General features: G+C 36.6%; 1 protein-coding gene across 1 annotated transcript; it reads right to left on the bottom strand.

Moving 5' to 3' along the window:
- Positions 1-27,195, bottom strand: LOC105324648 (uncharacterized). The gene is made up of 9 exons (XM_034458463.2): positions 26,814-27,195; positions 22,189-22,449; positions 20,551-21,104; positions 13,184-13,293; positions 11,210-11,745; positions 8,323-8,389; positions 7,847-7,982; positions 808-1,027; positions 1-600 (listed from the first exon to the last, which is right to left on the bottom strand). The coding sequence occupies exons 1-5, from the start codon at positions 26,887-26,889 to the stop codon at positions 11,601-11,603; spliced, it is 1,146 nt and encodes a 381-aa protein (XP_034314354.2). The 5' UTR covers positions 26,890-27,195; the 3' UTR covers positions 1-600; positions 808-1,027; positions 7,847-7,982; positions 8,323-8,389; positions 11,210-11,600.

The raw sequence follows: 27,195 nt of genomic DNA, 5'->3' as shown, positions 1-27,195 counted from the left end.
GCAGTCTCCCGATCTCTCCACTCTCCACCTGCATCCTCGCCGTCCTGTCCGTCCGTCCGCCTATCTGTAACTCTAATCCTCAGAATATAACTCCTCACAATTCCTACTCGGCTCACACAACTGAAGTTTTTATCCTCTCCTGGAGAGCGATACTAGTTGAGTAGTGGGTAGTCTGTCGGTAACTGAGCTGTTATTTACAGTTCCCTCCTCACAGTCCGCCCCCACAGAATCACCCCGATCCACTCCTCCTACCCAGAACCACAGGACTGGGCCGGTCAGAAGATAAAGTTAAACTCCCTCCCAGACGTCAACCAAGAACAGAGCTGTGGATTACCTTGGCCCACAGCAGATGATAATAAGGACGGCCAGGCTCTCCCAATTAAACACACTTAATTACAAGTTTAGTACACCTTCCCATCACACACTGGACCTTGGGCTCTGACTCCGGTCATCCGTGGCCTCAGTTCGACAACGATCCAGATTTCCAACCAACCGTAGCTGTGTACAGCCCCATCTTAATAACAGCCACAGTAAACTGTGTCATTTTCTTGATGAGCCAGTGACAAACGAGAATCCATCAAAGTTGTGACATATGGAAATCTATAAAAGCACGTCAAAAAAGGCAGATTATAAATAAGTTGGTGCGCTAGCTTCTTGTGAAGGCAGTAAACATTTCTTTATTATTCATTAACACTAACAAATCACCGTGAAAAGGCAGAGGACTGAACTCTGCCAGAGGTCTTCATAAGCTGTTACAGATTAGTTAATCCAGTGGTTAATCAGTTAATCCCCAGTGTGATATTTTACCTGTTAGTTTGGTTCAGTAGGTACCATGGAGTAAAGCACTAGTACAGGAGTGAAGCATGTCTTATCTGCCTCTGGTCTCTATCAGTGGAACAGACTGCAGGGATCCAACCAATCACATGAGGTGTGGATCAAACTGACAAACCAAGGGGTGGGTCACCGTCTGATATCACACTGGAATCCACAAAGGCATTATAGAAGCAGGCTTGCCATTTCTTAGAACCTGTAGAAACAAAACTGACATAAAACAATTTCCCAGGAACTTTCTGTAACTTAAGCTGCAAGAAATGGTGGAGATTATAGTGGCCTTCTTCTGTTTACTTGGGATGATCTACAAATCAATTTGAGGCCCATGGCTAAAAGGCTCACCACAAACAAAATTAAGATATTCAAGTCGGTGTACAGCTAGGTACAAAATATGCACCTTTTAACATGTATTTTAATATTTGTTTGCCAATTTCAAAAAATAAAATAAATACAAGAGATTTTTCCTTCCTTCTTGTAACTCTAAAGTGTTTCAAGGGTAGGATTAACTCCTCCTAGTGTTTCCAGGGTAGGATTAACTCCTCCTAGTGTTTCCAGGGTAGGATTAACTCCTCCTAGTGTTTCAAGGGTAGGATTAACTCCTCTTAGTTTACTGTAGTGCTCATTTTGTTGGTCTATAACGCATGTTTTAAAGTTGAAACAGTTGTTTTTCACACGAACCCATTCCTTGGCTCCTAGTGAATGTCACAATTTCTAATTAATTCAATATTCTGAACCTCAGATATACTAAAATACTGTAGAATTTTGTTGGTCTATAATGCATGTTTTAAAGTTACAACAATTGTTTTTCACACAAACCCATTCCTTGACTCCTAGTGAATGTCATAATTTCTAATCAATTCAATATTCTGAACCTCAGATACAGAAAAATACTGTAGATTCCTTAATTTATACAAGTACTTAATTTTGCGATTCCATCGCGTTATGCATCAAATCGCAAGAAAATAAAATTGCAAACACCGAATTTTTTAACAAAATTCCCTAATACTGACTGTTTACATTTTCAGAAAAATAAAGCGAGATTTAAAAGTCTGCGAGATGTGCTTCTCGTGATTTTATGCGGATATGAATTCCCGCATTTCATTAAGAATTTACAGTAAAGTTTGTCACAAAAAAGTTTGTACATGCCAGTACTTTTTATCTTTGAAGATTTTTCCTTGGTAAATTTAGCAGATTACATACGTAGAAGTTAAGCTCAATTGACTCGAATTACCCAACTTTATGCAATGTAGTTTTCTAAAATTAAAATATTTTCAATTAGAGTATACACGCAGGGTTCTGTTATGGAAACTTCAGATTTGACCAAGATCTACTTGCATCACAATTTGTGAATTTTCACACACATATAACCATAAAGTACTTAACCATGCTTGAAAAAAAAAATGGTTAATATGATAGAATCATGAAGACTGCAGAGACACAGAGGACAAGTCTGTGTAACTATCTTACAATTACCCTGAGAAGCTGCCTTTCACCTAACTTCATGTGTAAGGGTACCCCAAAAACACGTAATGCAGAAGTTTTTTGATGAAGAGAGGGCCAAGGCATTATCAAACCTGAAATCTACCCTTACAGTTAAAGAATGGCAGAGGTTATCTACAAATCTAACACAGGTGAGCCAAGGTGCTAGGCTTAGAGATATTCCAAAACAACCCTCTATCAAAGGAACCAAATATTTTCTGAAACGGAGAAGAAAGGAAAATGGGATTCAAAGCAGTAATAAGCAAATATTTTGATAAAAGTTGTAAAACAACTGCAGTATGCCGTACAGACTGCCTACAGCTTTTCATGTAAAAAATGAAATAACACACTGTGTAAAGGAAAAACATCTCGGTCTCATTTTTTCTTTCATTTTGGCAGTTCTAGCATTCCAGTTTGATTAATAAAGTGAAACCATTTGTTAGTCCTTGCATTGGTTGTGAGGAAATAACTTACGTTTGATTACCTTCCTATAGACGTGATACAGAGCCACGTATTTAGCATTCTGTGTTAATTTCCTCCATAAAGTGACTTCACAGAGTCGAATTGTGGACAGCGGCAGAACACGGGAAATTTGCCGATGTTCTTACAGTTTTTACGACCCCTGCCATTGTCACACCATCATTCGTCTTTAACTATCTGTCTAGGTGATTACAATAATAATGTAGAACACATTTCAATGCAGAATGCTAAAATGGTGGTTGGTGGTGATCTGTGGGGGGGGGGCATTATAGGAAGTCTCCTATCTCAAAAATTATTTTCAAGTTTGCAGCATTCAGGATTTCAATGAGAGAGAGAGAGAGAGAGAGAGATATGAAAATTCCCCCCTCAATTTTCCTCCCTGACTAAGAGGAGACATACAGCACATACCAATTTACACTTGATTCTTTTATCTAAAGTACTTATCTCGCACAAAAGAAATGCAATCAGATCACCCCCTTAACATCATGTGTTATGATACATCAAGAGAGAGGAAAGATGTCACAAACATGGCAGCATACCATGCCTCTGTGTCCACATGTCTCTCATAGGACCATGAACGCCAGGGAAGTTACCAAAATTGGGTATCAGTTATTCAAAGAAAATCCCATTGAAACACATTATGGTTTGGTATTTGGTGTTCTGGGGTATGAGAATTTTTTACAAAGACTTGTGAGAAGTGGGGGGTGTACATGTAGTTGTTACACTACGGTGCCTTATTTGTTTGAAGTGGGGTGGGGTTTGAGGGGATTTGTTTCACTTTCAATGCCAACTGACTGAAATAAAATACAAGTCCTCTAATTAATATCAGCATAACACAGAAGTTTTGATAATCAATCAAACAAAGAATATTATCAAACTTTAAACTTGTCAGAAGAAGAATCTTATCTTCTAGAGTCCAAATGTTACACTGCTAGAGTTACTGTTCTTGTTATGTAAGAGATGCACCAAAATGAGACACAAGGTAATTATAGTATTGAATCATGTATCCTCTGAATGTTCTGCCACTAGAATAATTCCTTGATAATCTACACAGAGATCAACCCCTGGTCTCTATCCACCCCTCTGATCATCTTCTGATTATCTTTAATTATACGATCATTTAATGGTAAAGAAACCCAAGGAAGAGTCATAAAGTCCCGACCAATCAGAAGGGCTCCCTGCCTCTGCTTGTGTCCACAGAGTAAAGACTGTCCGTTTATTGTTAGGCTGTGTTTTTTTAAGCTCCACGGTCGGTAATTGATTAAGACATATTTCATTGATTTCTGCGGTGCTTGGTTTTTGGGAATTGCCAGCTCTATGATGGCCACAACTCTTCCTCTTGCTCTTTATACTGAAGATCATTTTGTTTTTTCTTGCTAAAATATGACAAATTTATTCCAGAAACAAATTTCAAACAGTGCTGGCCCCCAGAGATAGGGTAAATTATTTTTTATCGAGGTGGTATGCTAAAATGGACAATTGCTTAAGCAAGCTCATTTTGCGTGGATTAAATTATTTGCCTCAGATCCTGTGTGTATGAATACTAATCCGTGCCAAAGCCCGAATATTTGCTCTTCATTCTGATGCCTCAGACAAAGATGAGTTCTTAAAATAGAGGAAAAAGACATCTTAAGTGACAGACTTCCTCTCAAAAGATCTCAAAATTAAATTATTGTCTTTGTTAGTATACTGAGAGTAAGAGTAAGCAATCATTTCACTGTAACACCCCCTTTTGGATGAGCAGTCTATTCTTGTCTGTGTGTTGAAGGTTCATATTTTAGGTTTTCGCAATAAGGTCATCATATACTTTACAAGTAAGGTAAAACTGGTTAAAAGTGGAAAGATCATTATTTTCTTTTTAATTATGATATTTAATGCACTTTCTTGCATTTTTCATTGCAAAAAAAGATGTAAACATATAAAACTCATGTAAACCTACTTCCTACTTAGAAGAAAATTTTGTGAGATTTTCAGTCACTAATACTTGTCACCATTACCATCTAAAAATGACTTTAATTTTTTAAAATCTTACATAGACTTGACATTGTCATAAATGTGACCCTGCAAACAATCACAGGCGAATCAAATCCAACATCCAGTAGCACAACATTACAAACCTACAGGAGTGGGTGAGGGACTCTGTCATAGACAACCCTTCAAATCCAACATCCTGTCAGACAAGATTACCAACCTACAGGAGTGGGTGAGGGACTCTGTCATAGACAACCCTTGAAATCCAACATCCTGTCAGACAACATTACAAACCTACAGGAGTGGGTGAGGGACTCTGTCATAGACAACCTCCATTCAACTTATAAAATTCAAACTAGGCCTACCAATTTCTAGAAAGAATAATCTTACTGTGACCAGGCTAAACAGGGTCTGTAGGACATCTGTCATTTTAACGACAGAAAATTCTATCTAACCAATTTCCAGCTCCAGTTTCTAAACAAACTTCTTGAGAATATAACTCAAACAGAATGTTCTAATCAGCAAGTAATTGTATTCATGGGCATTCTTCTAACTTTTAATATTGATCAACATTCTTTTTTATAAATATTGAAACTTTTTTTACCCCTTGTTCACAGATTATGAGAGCAGGCCCTCTTATTTTTCTATTATCTTGACTTTGTTAATTCTAAGTTATGAGCTTTTTTTGCCTTAATATTAGTTTTCAGTTATGAGTTTTTCTTGACTTTGTCAATTTTCAGTTAAAAGCTTTTTTTACTTTGTTAATTCTTAGTTATGAGATTTTCCTGACTTTGTCAACTCTTCATTCTGGTGTTGTAGATTAATATCTAGCAAAATCAGTTGATCTTATCAACAACCTATATAGAAACAGCATTCATCCCCTGTTTTCAATGGAGATTATAAAATATGAGGACATAAAAAATTCCCTAGAGAAAGGAAAAGATCCAGTCAAAGAGAGTGACCTCAGCCTCCCTATGGAAATCTGTAGATGACGGACTCTCTCTACAGAGATAGGTAGCTGACACAGCAGGACTCCTCACCCTGATACAGACAACATGTACAGGGAGGCAAGCAGCTAGCTCTCTCTCTCTCTCTCTCTCTCTCTCTCTCTCTCTCAATTTTAAAAATTATTTAATCATTTCAAATGAAGTTGAACTTACGGTTTCACAAAGATGGAAATGGAGTTTAAAGACAGACTGACACAATAGTCAGTTATGATGTCACAGGAAATGGATCCCTGTAAGTGACAATTCAAATCTCTAATTGTCCTACATCGTAATTCTTGACGTGTAAGCTAAAACGACTGCACATTTGTAATGCTTTGTAAAAATAAAGCCAGTGTAGAAAATATTCAGTAATTACTTGACGAGACAGATCAGTACTTGATGGTAATTAGGAGTAATTATACAGTGATTGTGCTTACAATGCTGTACTGGTTATGTTCATGTTATACCAGCTGATGACGAACATACAATACATTCAGCAATATCTAGCCTTAATGTCTATATCAAGCATCAATGTGTACATTTTAAGAGATTCACAGGCTTGTATCAAATCCATGTCATTAAAAAGTAAACAAGACAGGAGTTACGTCGCAGCCTCACCCCCTTTTTTTTTATTAACCAAAAAAGACCCAATAATTTAAGTTTGCATGGCTATCTTTGACATGTATTTATACATAATTATATTATTTATCAATTTCGACCAAATTTTGAGCTCTAAAATAATAAAAATATCATGTTTGCAGCCTAAATAATTGTTCAAATTTCTCTGAAAAAACCCCCCAAAATGTTCATTGAAATTAATAATTTAAAGCCAATATCGGTCTTTTATTTTTGAAATCATATTTCAAAAAATATACTGTAAATTAACTTTTATACGCGTGCGAGAAATTTTTGCGGGGTTCGGGAGAGCCTTGTTGTCGCGAATATTTCTCGCCGGGAACCAGCCCTTGTCGTTTGATTCTTATCACAACATGGGTCTGGATGAGGCTTGGTCGCGAAAATTAGTTGTTGAGATCCAGTTCATCTCCAGGAAATCGCGAAATAAAGTCACCACAAATAAAACTTGGTTTACAGTACTATTATAGTACTATTTTGATCCATCAAATAGCATTTTGGTGTGTCGAATCCTTAACAGAGTCCAATTTCTCACTAAGCTATATACATGTATTTCTATTAAATAGGATAATGACTTTATCATGTCTGTCAAAACATTAAATGTTATTATCATTTTATGTCAAAATATCATGAAATGATGAAATATCATTTTGAAAGATGTGTAACTAAACATAGCTTAAAACTGTCCAACTTTGAAAAGCAATGGCATGTTTGGAAAACTTCTATAACAGGAGCACTATATATACCACTCACCACAACATGTATCTGTATTACTTGCATTACTCATTCATGTGTGGATGTGAATGGGTGGTGAAAATAAATTCAATTTATAGTGAAGTATTTTATTTGCATGTTTTTTTAAAATTATCTTTACATTTCATGAAAAATACAAAGATAAAAAACAATGCATAACTGCAAGTCTATCTTAACTTTGCTGAACATGAAATTATTATTAAGATATTTAAATTGTGTGGCATGACTGGGAAAATTAGTTAATTTCAATTCTTGGTTATTTACACAATTTTTTAATGAATTGTCAATTATCTTTCTGTAAAGAGAAGTATTTAGATACGTGACCATATTCTGACGACCCATACTGCCCAACAACTTTTAATTACTATCCCTCTATCCCGAATATTTATCCAATGACTGCAAGATAAAACCCTCAAATATAACTTGGCACCAATCTCTCTCTCTCTCTCTCTCTCTCTCTCTCTCTCTCTGCATGACAATGTCCAGACACAAAACAATACATCTTTACAAAGGTTTGACTGGGGTTTTTTTTTCTGTTTTTTTCAGGGAGAGGGTTGTTTGTTGATTTTTTTAAAAAAATTTCCATAAAAAAAAAGACATAAAACAAAAGAAGTCGGAAAAGCAGACTCAGATAAGACAGAATGTTGTGAGAGCTGATTAACCATGTCTTAATTATTTACAACAATCTTTGAAGCAAGAAGAATTAAACTCACCTTTAGACTATCTCTGACTTCAATTTCTTTCTTTATCTACAAGACAGTCCACATTAAAGTGCTGGAAATCCATTAACTCCCCATTTATGAAGGAAGTTTTAGATACGCTGGAGTTGTCCTCCTTGAATGTTCAGTTCTGCAACAAATCATTAACAAAATTTGCATCACAATCAACTGGTAATGGCTGCTGTATCTTCTACTCTTATGTTCTACACTGCATTAAACAACTTTTATCAGCAATTCATTCCCACTTTTTGCATTTTATTACCAGTTTGAATCAGTCATTTAGAAATTTGCAGAGGATTTTAAATGCTACAAGAGTGAATTGCACCAGTTTGTCATTGCTAACTGAGCTGTAAGGAGATGAGTCTGATGTTAGATTTGATTACTTTTGTGATGAATAAATCAACACAGAAACACAGAACCTTCATTACATGATAAACTGATTAGAAGAATTCTAAATACAACCTACATACCCTGGTTAACTGCCTGCATACAGACAAAAAGCCTGGAGTCTCAATTGTTACCCAAGTTATGTCATTCCTGCTGATGAAAAAGGATTCACTTCACATGCATATAATGCCGAACACACAAATACTTAGTGTACCAAAGATAAGGTACAAATTAATACTTTCAACATGATATATTGGTATAAAGACATGAAATATTGGTATTATGAACATCATTTTAAAAGTTAACTTTGTGAGACACTTCATTTGACCCAGGCTTATTTAAACGGTGACATACCCCACAGTGTACCAGACTTATTTAGACGGTGACATACCCCACAGTGTACCAGGCTTATTTAGAAGGTGACATACCCCACAGTGTACCAGGCTTATTTAGACGGTGACATACCCCACAGTGTACCAGGCTTATTTAGACGGTGACATACCCCACAGTGTACCAGGCTTATTTAGACGGTGACATACCCCACAGTGTACCAGGCTTATTTAGACGGTGACATACCCCACAGTGTACCAGACTTATTTAGACGGTGACATACCCCACAGTGTACCAGGCTTATTTAGACGGTGACATACCCCAGTGTACCAGGCCTTATTTAGACGGTGACATACCCCACACCAGTGTACCAGGCTTATTTAGACGGTGACATACCCCACAGTGTACCAGGCTTATTTAGAAGGTGACATACCCCACAGTGTACCAGACTTATGTAGATGACATACCCCACAGTGTACCAGGCTTATTTAGACAGTGACATACTCAACAGTGTACCAGGCTTATTTAGACGGTGACATACCCCACATTGTACCAGGCTTATTTAGAAGGTGACATACCCCACAGTGTACCAGACTTATTTAGAAGGTGACATACCCCACAGTGTACCAGGATTATTTAGAAGGTGACATACCCCACAGTGTACCAGGCTTATTTAGACAGTGACATACCCACATTGTACCAGGCTTATTTAGACGGTGACATACCCCACATTGTACCAGGCTTATTTAGACGGTGACATACCCCACAGTGTACCACGCTTATTTAGACGGTGACATACCCCACATTGTACCAGGCTTATCAAGATGGTGACATACCCCACAGTGTACCAGGCTTATTTAGACGGTGACATACCCCACAGTGTACCAGGCTTATTTAGACGGTGACATACCCCACATTGTACCAGGCTTATTTAGACGGTGACATACCCACATTGTACCAGGTTTCTTAAGAAGGCAACATAGCCCACAGTGTACCAGGTTTCTTTAGAAGGCGACATAGCCCACAGTGTACCAGGCTTATTTAGACGGTGACATACCCCACATTGTACCAGGCTTATTAAGACGGTGACATACCCACATTGTACCAGGCTTATTTAGACGGTGACATACCCCACAGTGTACCAGGCTTGTTTAGACGGTGACATACCCCACAGTGTACCAGGCTTATTTAGACGGTGACATACCCCACAGCGTACCAGGCTTATTTAGATGGTGACATACCCCACAGTGTACCAGACTTATTTAGACGGTGACATACCCCACAGTGTACCAGGCTTGTTTAGACGGTGACATACCTACATTGTACCAGGCTTATTTAGACGGTGATATACCCCACAGTGTACCAGGCTTATTAAGAAGGTGACATACCCCACAGTGTACCAGGCTTATTTAGACGGTGACATACCCCACATTGTAACAGGCTTATTTAGACGGTGACATACCCCACAGTGTAACAGGCTTATTTAGACGGTGACATACCCCACAGTGTACCAGGCTTATTTAGACGGTGACATACCCCACAGTGTACCAGGCTTATTTAGACGGTGACATACCCCACAGTGTACCAGGCTTATTTAGATGGTGACATACCCCACAGTGTACCAGGCTTATTTAGATGGTGACATACCCCACAGTGTACCAGGCTTCTTTAGAAGGCGACATACCCCACACTGTACCAGGCTTATTCAGACGGTGACATACCCCACAGTGTACCAGGCTTATTTAGACGGTGACATACCCCACAGTGTACCAGGCTTATTTAGACGGTGACATACCCCACAGTGTACCAGTCTTATTTAGACGGTGACATACCCCACAGTGTACCAGGCTTATTTAGACGGTGACATACCCCACAGTGTTCCAGGCTTATTTAGACAGTGACATACCCCACAGTGTACCAGGCTTATTTAGACGGTGACATACCCCACAGTGTACCAGGCTTATTTAGATGGTGACATACCCCACAGTGTACCAGGCTTATTTAGATGGTGACATACCCCACAGTGTACCAGGCTTATTTAGACGGCGACATACCCCACAGTGTACCAGGCTTGTTAAGGTGACATACCCCACAGTGTACCAGGCTTATTTAGACGGTGACATATCCCACAGTGTAACAGGCTTATTTAGACGGTGACATACCCCACAGTGTACCAGGCTTATTTAGAAGGCGACATACCCCACAGTGTACCAGGCTTATTTAGATGGTGACATACCCCACAGTGTACCAGGCTTTTTTAGAGGTGACATACCCCACAGTGTACCAGGCTTCTTTAGAAGGCGACATATCCGACAGTGTACCAGGCTTATTTAGACGGTGACATACCCCACATTGTACCAGGCTTCTTTAGAAGGCAACATACCCCACAGTGTACCACGCTTATTTAGACAGTAACATACCCCACAGTGTACCAGGCTTATTTAGATGGTGACATACCCCAGTGTACCAGGCTTCTTTAGAAGGCGACATACCCCACAGTGTACCAGGCTTATTTAGACGGTGACATACCCCACAGTGTACCAGGCTTATTTAGATGGTGACATACCCCACAGTGTACCAGGCTTATTTAGACGGTGACATACCCCACAGTGTACCAGGCTTATCTAGACGGTGACATACCCCACAGTGTACCAGCTGTTTCACAGAACACAAAATTGTCAAGGACAGATAACTAGGTCAAGGACACTCTGTTGCTTCAAGACATCCACTCGCTGGTCATTGTTCTCCAGCTGATTGCCATTTCTGTACTTTTTCTTTCACCAACGATGCCTCGCTTTCAGTCATTGCAACTTCCAAAACATTTAGACCAAAAGAATTGTTATCTCATCATAAGCAAATTTTTATTTCTTGGTCCAAATTTTCTGAATTTTTTTTTTACCACTATCACAGACTTCATTCAAAATTGATTTTTGATATTCCAAATTCAATCAGAGGATAACAAAACTCTGCTTGACTTGTCTAGGTTATTCAAATTCCAAAATCAATTGGAGGATAACAAAACTTGTCTAGGTTAATCCCTTGGTGATTGGGATGGTATATAAAGTCTGAGACGTGGTACAATGTGATCCTCATACAAGGGCACTAACTCTGTCCTCCGGAATATTTCCTGAACTTCTTGCTGGTTTGAGCACTCAATAACACTGAAGTCCTTGAATCTAAAACAAAAGTTTAAATTGTAAGGTCCACCAAGAAAGAACATGTTGTAGACAGTCATTATTATTTATACCAGTCAGTAGGAAATGACATCAATAGACAACACTTCCTTTCTTATAACTCATCCAACTTCCTCTCAAGGTGCATTGTGATCTTACACATCTCATCACTCAAATGTACTCCTGTACTCAGGAAAAGCCAATAACAAGTTCAACTATACTATTTTATTAAAGTTTATCTGTTTAAATAACTCTCGCTATTCATATACATGTAGATCTTTGGAACATAACTCACTCTTTCCCTTGCATATTAGGAGCATAACTCCCCCTTTCCTTGGGAATATTTGAAACATCACTAGCACTTTTCCTTGGATTTTTGGAACATTACTCACCCTTTCCCCTAGGATATTTGATACATAACTCACCCTACCCCTTGGATAATTGGAACATGACTCACTCTTTTACCTAGAGTGATTGGAACATTACTCACCATTTCCTCTGGGGTATTAGGAACATTACTCGCCATTTCCTCTGGGATATTAGGAACATTACTCGCCCTTTCCTCTGGGATATTAGGAACATAACTAACCATTTCCTCTGGGATATTAGGAACATTACTCGCCCTTTCCTCTGGGATATTAGGAACATTACTCGCCCTTTCCTCTGGGATATTAGGAACATTACTCGCCCTTTCCTCTGGGATATTAGGAACATTAATTGCCCTTTCCTCTGGGATATTAGGAACATTAATTGCCCTTTCCTCTGGGATATTAGGAATATTAATTGCCCTTTCCTCTATATTTGATATTTGGAACTTCACTCACCATTTATCCTGGGAGTTTTAAAAAATTACCCACCCCTTTCTTGGGATATTTGAAACATAACTCATCCATACCCTTAGGATATTTAGAGCATACCCCGGAATACTTAAAACATTTTTCACCCTTCCTCTAGGACATCTAATTCATCCTTTCTTTTGGGATACTTTTAACATAACTCATTTTTTCCATTGGATACTTAGAACACAATTCGTCTTTTTTCCCTTGGATACTTAGAACACAATTCATCCTTTTTCCCTTGGATACTTTGAACACAATTCATCATTTTTCCCTTGGATACTTAGAACACAATTCATCCTTTTTCCCTTGGATACTTTGAACACAATTCATCCTTTTTCCCTTGGATACTTAGAACACAATTCATCCTTTTTCCCTTGGATACTTTGAACACAATTCATCCTTTTTCCCTTGGATACTTTGAACACAATTCATCCTTTTTCCCTTGGATACTTAGAACACAATTCATCCTTTTTCCCTTGGATACTTTGAACACAATTCATCCTTTTTCCCTTGGATACTTAGAACACAATTCATCCTTTTTCCCTTGGATACTTTGAACACAATTCATCCTTTTTCCCTTGGATACTTTGAACATTACTCACCCTTTTCCCAGGAAGATTCCCTGATGGAGAACAGACATCATTCTCTCCTTGCATTTCTTCCCACGACTGTCGACATCTACATTACTGCTTCTTTGTAACTTTATGTATTCCTGAGAACAAAAATGGCATATGTGAATTACAGATCTGAATGGATGATATTATTTACAGAAAAACTTCCCAAGTATCAAGTTTAAGTTCCTTACATTGCCGATTCACCAAGACATTTGTTACAGTTGGTACGAAACTATATGACTGACATTGTAGACAATTTGCCATGCGGCAATGTTAAGGCGCCCCGATGCTAAAATACGACTGGAAAACGATAATATTTGAATCATCGCAAAAATACTTTGACCTAGAGTATTTCTTCAAATCTATGTTACATTTATTGACACCAATGTTAAACATTATATTTGATGCATTTTTGATGTCATATGTACTTCACATACATATCACGTAACAGCAAATACTAATATTGCAAATGGTCTAATTAAATTGCATCGGCGCAGGTGATTAATGACATTAAATCATAAGTATTTTTAAGAAAAATCCTTTGTTAAGTTATATACTTTGAAGTTCTTGCTTGGGAAAGAAATAGATATTTCGTTTGGAAGATATTGTTGTAACCATCCACAAAATCATCAAAATAATGCACATTTTTATTAATGGAAAGCGATTTAGAAAAAAATTGGGGTAAATCCGTAGGTTTCCCAAGCATGATTCACATTGGTACCGGCACGTCTTTTAACCCCAAGGAACCCCAAGGAAACCCCAAGGAACCCCAAGGAAACCCCAAGGATACCCCAATAACAGAAATGAATAACTATTGATACCCAAGGGGGTCTCATTAGAGTGCAAGGGTCACCCCTTACCCTTGGTACCCCAATTATACCCCAAGGAACCCCAAAGATAACCTAATAATACAGATTTATAACTCCTGATACACCATAGGAATCCCAAGGAACCTCAAGGATACCCTAATGATACAAATTTTAAACTCGTGGTACCCCTGGGGACTCACTGGTATTCCAGACACACCTCTAAGAACCACAGGGAACCCCTGGGATATCCCAAGGAACTCCAAGAATACCCTAATAATACAGAATCATAACTCTTGATACTCCATAGAACCCCAAGGATACCCTAATAATACAAATTTAAAACTCTTATTAACCCTGAGGACTCATTGGTATTCCAGATACACCTCTAGGAATCCCAGGGAACCCCATGGATATCCCAAGGAACTACCCTAATAATACAGAATCATAACTCTTAATACTCCATAGAACCCCAAGGATACCCTAATACATTGTAATACAAATGTAAAACTTTTGATAACCCTGGGGACTCATTGGTATTCCAGATACACCTCTAGGAATCCCAGGGAACCCCAGGGATATCCCAAGGAACTCCAAGAATACCCTAATAATACAGAATCATAAATCTTGATACTCCATAGAACCCCAAGGATACCGTAATACGCTGCAATACAAATCTAAAACTCTGGATAACCCTGGGGACTCATTGGTATTCCAGATACACCTCTAAGAATCCCAGGGAACCCCAGGGATATCCCAAGGAACTCCAAGAATACCCTAAAAATACAGATTCATAACTCTTGATACACCACAGAACCCCAAGGATACCTCAAGGAACTTAAAGGATAACTTAATAATACAAATTTAAATTCTTGATACCCGTAGGGACTCATTGGTATCTCAGACAAAACCCACGGATACCCCAAGGAACTTTAAAGATATTCTTATACATGTATTGGTTATATAAATTTTATAACTCTTGATATCCTTTGGAACTCCAAGGATACACTATATCTCTTGATACTTTTTGGGTCTCTTTGATATCCTAGACAAATCACAAGGTATCCCAGGAAACCCCATGGGTACCCCAAGAAACCTAAAGGATACCCTAATAGTACTCTAATAGTAATAATACAGATACCCCATTGTTATCCCTGACACACCCTATGGATACCTCAAGGAACTCCAAGGATACCCAGTAATATAGCTTTTGATACCCAAATGAACCCCAAGGATACCCTAATAACACAATTTTATATATCTGGATACACCCTCGGGGCTTTTTGATATCCCAGACACCATTAGGTATCCCACGGAACCCCATGGATACCCCAAGGAACTTAAAGGATACCCTTATAATACAGATTCAGAAAACTTGATACCCCATAGAACCCAATGGAACCCCAAGGATATAGCCTAATAATTCAAATTAAAAATTCTTGATACCACTTGGGACTCATTGGTATCCCAGACACGCCTCTAAAAACCTCTATAAACCCTAGGGAACCCCACAGAAATCCCAAGGAACTCCAAAAGATATCCTGATCATACAGATTTATAACTCTTGATACACCATACAACCCCAAGGATACCCTTATATGTAATACTTTAAAACACATTTGGTCTAGCCGAAAAATTTTTGTCTATAAATTTGTTTCGGACTTGTGATATTGCATCACATTCTAAAATATAATGAAATTCATCGGCTATACGTTTTTTGTAACAGAGAGGACAAAATCTTTCATTTAATGGGATACCTTCCCATCTTCCCACTTCAACTGGTAGATGGTGATTTGAAGTACGAAAGAACTATATATATGATATGAGTTAAATTTGGCCCCCATTATTCGCAATTTTTTAAAGTGTTTCAGGTACAATAATATGTTATGTTATATTTTAGAAGAGTTGATGTAAAATTTATTTTTCACCTATTTATTTGATTTTTTTGCACTCACTGGCAGAAAATGACGTCAGAAGTGACGCTATTTCTATATTTCAATCAAAATCAGTCCAAAATTTACATTTTTCTTATCTTTTTATGAATGGGAAATATAGAGGGCATGCTTGAACAGGGAAAATTTTTTTGTCACTTATTAGCCTTGGCTAGATACATCTCTGATTAAAATATTTTGTTTGTTCAAGCATGCTCTCTATTTTTTCTGAAAGAAAACTGCTTGAAAACAAGCTGTTTTATGCTAAAAATGCAAAAATGGCAGGAAAAGGTTGTCTTTACGATGTCATATTTCTAAATTCTGGGCAGTTGAATCAAAATGAACATTATGTAAAAACATCACATATATATCTGTACAAAGAAAAATGATGATGTTCATTTTAGGGGGCCATTTTAGGCCCATATCATATATATAGTCCTTTTACAAGAATTTTTCTGAATTTCAGGTGTAAAATATTGAAATAGTTCCATCAGTCTGAAAATGTAGTCCTAAATGTACATGTTGTTGAGCATTTAATTCTTTTATATCATAACCACTGTAGCCAAATTGTATGCTGTACGTGATAATTCCTCTGCATTTCTTATTAACATTTATAGTTTTTTTCATTATTAAAATCAACAGCCCAAAACTTGAACCATATAATGTTTATTTTTTCAAGGTTCTTGATAAGGGACATAGAAGGGGTAGTAATGTCATAGTTTTCCTTCTCCTCAAACATGTCAAAAGAATGAATATTGAGTAATTTTACATGAAATAAAAATTAGCTTGTAGAGTCAATCATGATAGACATGATAGAACAAACCCTTTTTAATTATGAAAATTTACTTCTATTACAAGTATCTAATTAATTTTTTAAACTTTATTTTAAACATAATCTCAAAAAACTGCCTGTTATTTTTTTTTATTAAAAATTTGCTTAAGGTCAATAATTGAACAGACTATAATTTACCTGTAATTAATTTCCTTTGTTCTTTGAAACCCTTACCTGAGCACCATTCCCACTTAGCTAAAATCAGTCACCCATAAAAATTTCAGAATTATAGCAAAGTGGGAAGACACCCAAAATTCACAAGGGTTGTCTACCAATAAACAAGGAGATGTAGGTGTAGGTAAATATATTGCAACAGTGATGGTGAAGCCATTGTGTTTACATGTAAAGGGTTATGTTGGCCCTTTAATCCCTGTCCAAGAGCTACCACCAATATACAACGGGTGTCTACCTGCAATTAACAGGTATTTTGGTGCCTCTCAGGTGAACATTCTGCGCGCATAATGGGTCAATCCATTGTGTTGTACCCACGAAGGGGAGATAGCCCCACTCCACACTTCCATGATCACTTCTTGTCTTTTCTCAAAAGTACTCCAATAAGGGTAACACCCCCTATGTCAATAGTAAAACAAGTTTGGGTCTTTGTAACTGAACAATATCTTTCCCCACTTCATTTGAAAATTTCACCGAAGAAACATTGTCATGTTAAGTGTTCATATGAATGGTTCACCGGAAGAATTGCAGACTTCCTTGTGGTGACATGAAATTTAGTGCCCTATTTTCATGAATTTGATATAATTTGTTACTGATTCAATATTGGCTGATCATCAGTTGGTAAGAGACAACAAATTCTGCCGATTGTTAAATTCATCCAAAGTGAACAGATATTTTAAGTCAGGAGAAACATTATTTTTATCATACCAGTATGTATTGGGGTATCACAAGTGTTCCTTGGGTTGCCCAGATGTTTTTATGATATTCCATTGAGTAATTGGGTATTAATTAGTAATATGTTTTACAGTACAACCATTGGGGTGGTTATTAAATTTTATCAATTGGGTACCTTGCAATTGGGGTTCCTACAGGTATCCTTGGGGTACCAATAGTTGACCTTTGGACTCCAATGAGTATCCTGGGGTATCAATAGTTATCAATTTTTATAATTGGGGTATCCTTGGGGTATCAGGAGTGACCCGTTGATTTTTAATGAGACCGGCCTTGGTCATCAAATTTACTTTCCAACATTGAGGTATCTATGGGGTTCTCAAGGGTATCCTTTGGGTTTTCATTGGTATACTTGGGATTCATTTGGGTTCTTTGGGGTACTTATCACTTTAAATACATATGTATAACAGTAATATATTTACAAATTAATGTATCTGATGATATTTTTTTTTATTTAATTGTTTTAATGAAAAACCAACAAAATGACAATAATCCCACCCTTTGCAGTAAATGGAAATACCGGTAGCCAAGCAATGCTCTTCTGTTGATAAAACTTTGAATATCTTTCTAATAAGAGTCTTAACAGATGCAGTTAGTTGCTTCAAATTTTCCTCACTTTCTGCTATGGTTCAATGGAACTCCATATCAGAAAATTGATCCCATAGGACTTTATATATGATTTTCTTTGACAGGCTTGTTAAATTTAATAAACTCCCAAAACATTACCATAATTACCATACTATGTAAAAATATGTAAGAAAGAAAATTATTATTACAAACAATTTTAAAATTGCAGAAACACTACAATCATATCACGACAGTAATTTTAAATCTAATTTAAATTAAATTCCCTATAGGGTCACTTCATCAACTTGCATGACTAATAAATTTAAACAACTTCTAAAAATAGTTCACTTCTTTATTCTAATAATGATATTATTTATTTCCTTTTAAATTAGCCCCAAAGCCACTGCCCATTTTACAGATTATCAATTTTCCATACACACATGCTCCATCTAAACCATGGCTTAGATAATGGCCCCCTTGGGACAAATGAATTCAGCCAGCTCCTAAGAATTTATCATTGACAAACAAAAAATCTGCATTGTCAGTTGATAGAATACTTATAAAAGATAAATTTAGTTAACGTATAAAGACAAAAAACCTCCATTTGAATGTATTTATATAAATATATTTTAGGGTGTTTTAAGGCTATAAATTAATTAATAAAATCTGTAAGGATTACCTCCCTTACTTTTCAACATCAGTGAACAAAAAATAGAATGAGGAAAATGAAAACTGTCATAAAATCATTAAATCTTGTCTGATCCTAAAAAAAATTACAGGTGCACATCTTCAGATGGTGATCAACATATGTACAAATTTTCAGACTGTTCCATGCAGTAGTAAAAAATTCTATAGGGGGGACAAAGTTGCATCTACAGAGAGATGGACAGACGGACGGAAAGGGTGAAACCAATATACCCCCCTAAACTTCATTTGTGGGGGTATAGGGGTATAATGAGACTCCTGGGGTATCACTAGTTACTAATTTCTATTATTGGGGTTACTTGGGGTTCTAATGAGTATACTTGGGGTTCCTTGGGGTATCCTTGGGGTACTACGAGGTGACCCTTGGATTCAAATGAGACCCCTTGGGTATAAATAGTTATTAATTTCTATCACTGGGGTACCTTGGGGTGAGCCTTTGATTTGAATGAGACCCCTGGGGTATCACTGGTTAATAACTTTATCATTTGGGTTCCATGGGGTTCTTACGGGTTTCCTTGGGGTTCCTTGGGGTACCCTTGGGGTACTAAGAGGTGACCCTTGAAGTCCAATAAGACCCCTTGGGTATTAAAATTTATTAATTTTTGTCATTGGGGTTCCTTGGGGTATCCTTGAGGTTCCTTGGGGTTCCTTGGGGTTCCTTGGGGTTTCCTTGGGGTTCCTTGGGGTTCCTTGGGGTTAAAAGACGCACCCCATTGGTACTTATATTTTCTACCAATTTTACGTAAAATATTCTAAAATTGTGTTGATCTTTCACCTGCACGAAGCTGGTTTTACATGCATTAAAATTTCTTAATTCAGTTGTTTACACGTAGCAGGGAGAGTCTCCAAACTACTAGTTTATAAATAGTCTTTTAATTAAAACGAAGCTGTAAAACTGCCGATTATTTGATACTGGTTTTTAATATAAATGAATACTGTACGTCTAGCATTAACAGCAGCATCTATGTAAAGGAAACATGCGGTTTTATAGTGGTTTGATATAATTCACTTTAAATGTTAAGATACATTCCCCGAGAACTATCGACAGGAATGCAGATTGTGACGTCAAAATTAATTATGACGTCATATCGTATGAAGTACAGACAAGTGACTTTCTACATGTCGCTGTAAAATCAATCGGGAAGCCTTAACATGCCCACGCATGTTTACAAATATATATATTTTTCAAGCTTTTGAAAAAATGTTTTATAGATCTACAAATACTGTAGTTTCATCATTATTAGTTAATCAAATAGACACCACTTTTTGTGGATTTCATTTTTGATTTTAATAATGAAAACAAGATTGGAAAAACATGAGATATTTTGATTAATTGAAATATTTGAAATGTAAAGAAATTTGTAATGTGGCCAACCCATATTCATATCTCAATAATGTCTACATACATGTATTACTCCTTATTTTCAAGAAAAATAATAAAAATACAGTAAAATGTTAATACTTATTAATCAATCAAATTGATTATATTACACGCCTGTTACTACAATGAGATAGACATATCTAAACCCACACAAAAAGAATTTAAAATGATAGTGGTGAAATGAAATAAATAAAATGGTATACAGTCTAGACGGAGGTTCCAGATTTTACCTTGACATTTGCCGCATGACCTTGAAGGACAATGAAGATGAACTTTCCTACAAACAGTAGACAACCGGCCAGGGCCAGACCAGTGGCCCACTTCAGGATTGTGTGGGTGTAGCGGACCTTAGAGCGCATGTGGTCCAGCATCAAGAGAGCTGTCACAGGCCCCTCCCCCTGGGCTTCATTAGATGACACTGGCCCCTCCCCCTGGGCTTCATTAGATGACACTGGCCCCTCCCCCTGGGCTTCATTAGATGACACAGGCCCCTCCCTCAAGGCTTCATTAGATGACACAGGCCCCTCCCTCAAGGCTTCATTAGATGACACAGGCCCCTCCCCCTGGGCTTCATTAGATGACACAGGCCCCTCCCCCTGGGCTTTACTGGATGACACTGGGCCCTCCCTCAGGGCTTCGTTTGATGACACTGGCCCCTCCCCCTGGGCTTCACTGGATGACACTGGGCCCTCCCTCAGGGCTTCGTTTGATGACACTGGCCCCTCCCTCTTGGCTTCACTTGTCCCTCCATCGATGCCTGTGGTTGAGGCTGTGTCCTGATTTTCTGAAACATATATTTTGTTAAATTCAGCTAGAATCAAACAAATCCAAATGAATATTATGATAATTAATTTATATAATAATTTTCTTTTAAAGCATATATATTCATATCAAGTCAGTTTTATATAGACTATTTGGTACATTTTCAATATATAGACTATTTGGTACATTTTCAAGCCTGTCAATATAGAATGCCAGTGAAAGAGCCAAATGTATTGTGATTTCAGCAATATTGTTGATCATTGTATAACAATATTCTATTGATAGAAACAATGACCATGAGTTTACACATCCTTGAAACTGTGACACTGATTTTCACTGAGGCCAGCATTAATAATTTATATGTTTGATGTACTCCAACCTCAATTTTCATGGTGGGTAGGTAGGTAGCTTTTTTTTTTAATTTTCTTGCACATTGATAATCTGACAATCAAACTATTTTTTTTTCTTTATTGAAAAAGCTAAAGAAATCAATATTTACTGATACAAAAACAAATACTAAATATGTTTTTAATCTGACATGGGTAATCAATTAAAAAAAAAAAATCAAATTAAAATGCTGAAAAAATTTACTGGGTAGGGGCAATTTTGATGGGTCGGTCAGAGTACATCAAACAAATCAATCTTTGATTTTGGCCTAAATCCATGAAAATTGCAAATAGTTAAAATTAGTCTCTATGTTATATTATTTGATTTAAAATGTACGGGCCAATATCGATAAGACTGTGAAAATTGATGCCCATAAATTTTATTAACTGACATATAGCATTAATGGGGTACGTGAAAACAAACTGGTATAGGTACATTTTTTCAAACCTCTACAGATCTACCTTGGAATGGTCCGAATCATTATGGATTGCCAACTTTTCACAAGTTCATGGGGAATTAATTTTCTGTATTTTTTACAATGATTTATAAGTCAGTATAACTTTTCATTATTCCTTAGGATGTTAATTTGATGGCAAGGGGGGACATAAGTAATCCACAATTTAAGAAATGGGCCACTACAACTGAAATGATTCCACTGAAGCTGATCTAACAACCCCTTGTGTCTTTATATATCATGGCCATGTAAACACCATACCTACCCCCCACTGATCTCAACTGGTCCAATATCTCCTGAGCCTGATTCAGTATCTCACTGACCATGGGGCCTCCTTGTAGCTGTTTGCCTAGCTCAGTGAGGTGCGTAACTAGTTGCCTTGACCACGACCTGTTCTGTGACTGACAGGATATTGTGGGTGGTTGTTCAGGATACAGAGATGAGAACTGCATCACTACAGTGGCTGAAGGAGTTATTTCCCCTTCCCTCTGTAGCCTGACCATGAGTTCTGGACAGTTCCCCAAATCTGTAATAAACAAGTCAATGTACATGTACATACCGGTGCCAGACATCTCATCGAAAGACAACTCGCCCAAGGCGACAACTCATCGAAAGTCAACTAATCAAGAAAAAAAACTCACCGACGCGACATGTCAACGAAAGACATCTCGTGGATGAAGACAACTCATCGATATAAATTAAAATAAAAATAAAAATGTTTGAATACTTTCAAGTTTTTCTCTTCATTTTATTCTCAGTCACAATATGGCTGAGGGAGAAAGTGATTTTACATTTATTCCTTCGCAAAGGAATAAAAACAAATTAATGTGACAAATGTGATCAGAAAAACGAAAAAAAAAATAGTTATTGGAAAAAACAAAAAGATTTACTCGATCGTTTCAACATTCGGAGAACGAGTCGCGAATGGCAATTATTTATCATACCTTGAAGGGCTAGCACACAATATAAGGTATTAATGTAAATGTTAATCAATGCGAATACAATTAAAATTTCTGATACCTATTAGTTATTGTGTTTTACTTTTCAATTTCAGTGTCTTCTTTTTCACTTTTATTTTCACTTTTGATAAGTTTCGATGAGTATCGATGTATTGTCGTATCCATGAGATGTCTATTCCATGACTTGTCGTATTGATGAGCTGTCCATTCGGTGAGTTGTCGCATCGATAAATTTTTTCGATGAGTTGTCTTTCGATGAGTTGTCATAGACCCGTACATACTAACGTTTCACAGAGATTGACATTGCATGAAATGCCTGCAAGAACTAATAGAGGCTTTATACAATGAATTGGTTCTTGTTAAGAATGTCATACACATGCCAGATGACACCTCACTTACTTAGTCCTCTTTGTGCTCATTAGCACATAAGGTTATTTTGGCCCAAAGACACTTCAGAGACATGTCAGCCCACAATTAGTTTTTTAAAATGTAATGTCTGCATGCACACATACATAGAAATTTATACAGACACTAAATTGATATGATTAAATATTCTCAAAAGTAATGTTAGCATACAAGAAAAAAAAATCAGATTTGCGCCTGAAAAGCTGTAGAAAGGTGTCAATTCTTTAAAATTACGTTATGACATGATTAAGGTGGCTCACTACAGTACAAGTGGACAGGCATATAGCCTTCATCAAATATGCCTGTCCATTTCTCAAAAGAGAATATACAGTATTACACCTCAAACCAGTTTTTCAGTAAAGATTGCGATAACTGCCTCATTGACATATGATTTGTTTTTAATTTTTTTAATATAGAGATTATATAAATAAATACTAGCAAGAGCCATACTTTACTGTCATATAGATCCATTTTTGAGAAGGGAGGAAATAAACAATAGGACATTTTGAACTAAATAAACATAGGTTATCACAGATTACAAAGCTCACCGAGACGAGACATCACCCTTATGAGACTTCACCTTTATGAGACCACCTTTATCATATTAAATGAAAATCATACTTTATGATCTTGGATATTCATGGATTCTGTTTTGACACAATATCGTATATCATCTGTTAAAAAATTGTATGATAATCATATGTTCATTTGTTAATCAATTCAATAATATAAAATTAAATATTGCATCCTATCATATTTACAACATATAATACAATAAAATACCATAATAAACAAAGATGAGATATGATATTGTAACGTATGATATGACAACATATTGTGATAAACGTTATTGTATTTGATCACATAATACAATATCATAATATATAAAACAATATTGTATTATATTACAATATCATATTACATCATAACATTGAAACATATGATATTATATTGTATAATATAGTATGATATTGTATGATACTGTATCATTTTTGATACATAATATGATATTGTATTCTATGATACAATATAATTTGATACAACATTGTATCATATCAAATGATACAATATTATGTGATAAAATAAAATATTATATAATACAATATCATATTATACATATTGTATCATATGATACAATAATATATTTTACAATATCATTCAATACAATTTCATGTGATATCATATTATAAACCAATATCATATTATACAATATCGTATGATATGATATTATAAAATATTACAGTATCATATTATACAATTTCATGTGATATAATTCTATATTTCAGAAACTAATATCAAATTATACAATATCGTATGATACAATATTATAGAATATACAATATTGTATCATAGGATACAATATTATCTTTTGCAATATCTTATGTAATAGTATCATGTGATAAAATAATAAATTAATAATACAATATAATATTATACAATATTGTATCATAATATACAATACTTTACATAACAATATCATGATACAATATCATAACATAAAATATTTAAAAAAATTGATATAATATCATATCATATCATATAACTTTTTATAATATTACATATGATATTATATTGTATCATATTAAACAATATTGTTTCATACCATACAATAATATATCATAGGAATCATGTTATATCATTTATCAACAAACACATCTTTCTATCGAGCAGGTTTGAGTGAGGTAGGAGATTTCTTTAGCATCCTTGATAATGGAGATCAGGCTCTGCATATGAAGCAACCTATGCGTTTCATTTATAATATAGTTAAATCAACTATGCAAGCTATCATCTATAAAACATGTGACCTGTTAAAAAAAAACTAAACCTCATCCAGCATCCGAAACCTATGGCTCAGATTCAGCATTCAAGCCTGTCAGGTGCATCAGTATACATAAGACGCATCTCCATGCAAGTTTGGTAAAGTTCAGACCAGTAATAACTAAGATATCATCATCAGAGGGCACTAGCAATTAAAACCTTTATCTGCTCCAGCATCCGCAACTTATGGCTCAGATTCAACATCCATGCCTGTCAGGTGCATCTGTATCATAAGACACACCATCCATTCAAGTTTGGTGAGTAAAGGACCTGTAATAACTAAGATATATTTTTTAGCATCCTTGATAATGGAGATCAAGCTCTGCAACTGAAGCTTCCTCTGTGATTCCTTCATATTACAGTTTAATCAACTATGCAAGTTTGAAATAGTACTATTATCTATTAAACATGTGAACTGTTTCAAAAAACTTAACCTCCTCCAGCATCCGAAACCTATGGCTCAGACTCAGCATTCAAGCCTGTCAGGTGCATCAGTATCATATAACGCACCATCCATGGAAGTCTGGTGAAGTTAGGACAAGTAATAACTAAGATATAATCATCAGAGGGCACCTGTTTCCAAAGCTCCAAAAACCTTAACCTCCTCCAGCATCCGAAACCAATGTCTCAGATTCAGCATTCAAGCCTGTCTGGTGCATCAGTATCATGAGACGCACCATCCACGGAAGTCTGGTGAAGTTAGGACAAGTAGTAACTAATATATAATCATCAGAGGGCACCTGCAACAAAAACTTTAACCAGCTCTAAAAACCTTAACCTCCTTCAGCATCTGTAACCTATAGCTCAGATTCAGCACCCAAGCCTGCCTGGTGCATCAGTATTATAAGACACACTATCCATGCAGTTTGGTGAAGTACGGACCAGCAGTAACTTAGATATTGCTATCAAAGGGCACCTGCAACAAAAACTTTAACCTGCTCCAAAAACCTTAACCTCCTCCAGCATCCAAAACCTATAGCTCAAATTCGGCACTCAAGCCTGTCGGGTGCATCAGTATCATAAGACACACCATCCATGCAAGTTTGGTGAAGTACGGACCTGCAGTAACTTAGATATTGGTATCAAAGGGCACCTGCAACAAAAACTTTAACCTGGTCCAACAACCTTAACTTCCTCCAGCATCTGAAATTTAGGACTCAGATTCAGCATCCAAGTCTTTCAAGTCCATAAGTAAGTCCAGATGCATTATCCATGCAAGTTTGGTGAAGATAGGACAAGTAATAGCTTAGATACAGGACCTGCAACAAAAACTTTAACCAGGTCCAGACGCCGACGCCGAGGGTATAGCATAAGCTCCCCCTGACTTCGTCTCGGTGAGCTGAAAAGGCAAAAATGAAAAAAAAATAAACAGTTAAAAAATTTATGTAGATATTGCATATAGTCTGGCCATTAAATTTAAAAGTGGGAAATTACACACCTACAAACAGGGACCAGGCGCTCTCTCTCTCTCTCTCTCTCAGGGTAGGGGGTTGCGCTATATGTATCATAATCATTAAAATTAATACCTTAACCATACTTATTGTAGAGCAATACTCTCTCAAAAATTCTTAAACATTCGTTGATACCTAAATAACACTAGGTTGACAATGATGCAAGGTATTTGTAATTCTTGCTGCGCTCGCCAGAACGGTAGCACCGTAAAACATATTACTACACTCCCTTGTCGACAATAGCTGATAAAACCTACCATTTATACTACACTCTCCTTGTCGACAATAGATTGCCTGAATGACACTTAGTTCCTCGGCCAGATCTTCCGTCATGATGAAAGTTGTGCAACTTTCCCTGTTTCAAAATCCAGCGGTGTAAACTTAGAGGTATAACATTAATTAAACAAGAGATTTGTCGTATTTCAGTACACCGTAGTCCTACATGTTCTCGTATGGTAGAGTCGAGACTGCTGCTCTGGACAGCTGCTGAGGATCAGATCGTCAAGCATACAAGCATAATTTGTGACAATTTTTCACAGATCCATTCAACAAGTTACAACGCCAGGTGAATGTTGAAACACCCACAGACGTGAGACGATTCTGGCACGCGACATTTATCATAACAAGAAAATAATTACG

This window comes from Magallana gigas, chromosome 7 (genome assembly GCF_963853765.1).
Source record: "Magallana gigas chromosome 7, xbMagGiga1.1, whole genome shotgun sequence".
Lineage (NCBI taxonomy): Eukaryota > Metazoa > Mollusca > Bivalvia > Ostreida > Ostreidae > Magallana > Magallana gigas.
This window is presented reverse-complemented; position numbering and strand designations above follow the sequence as displayed.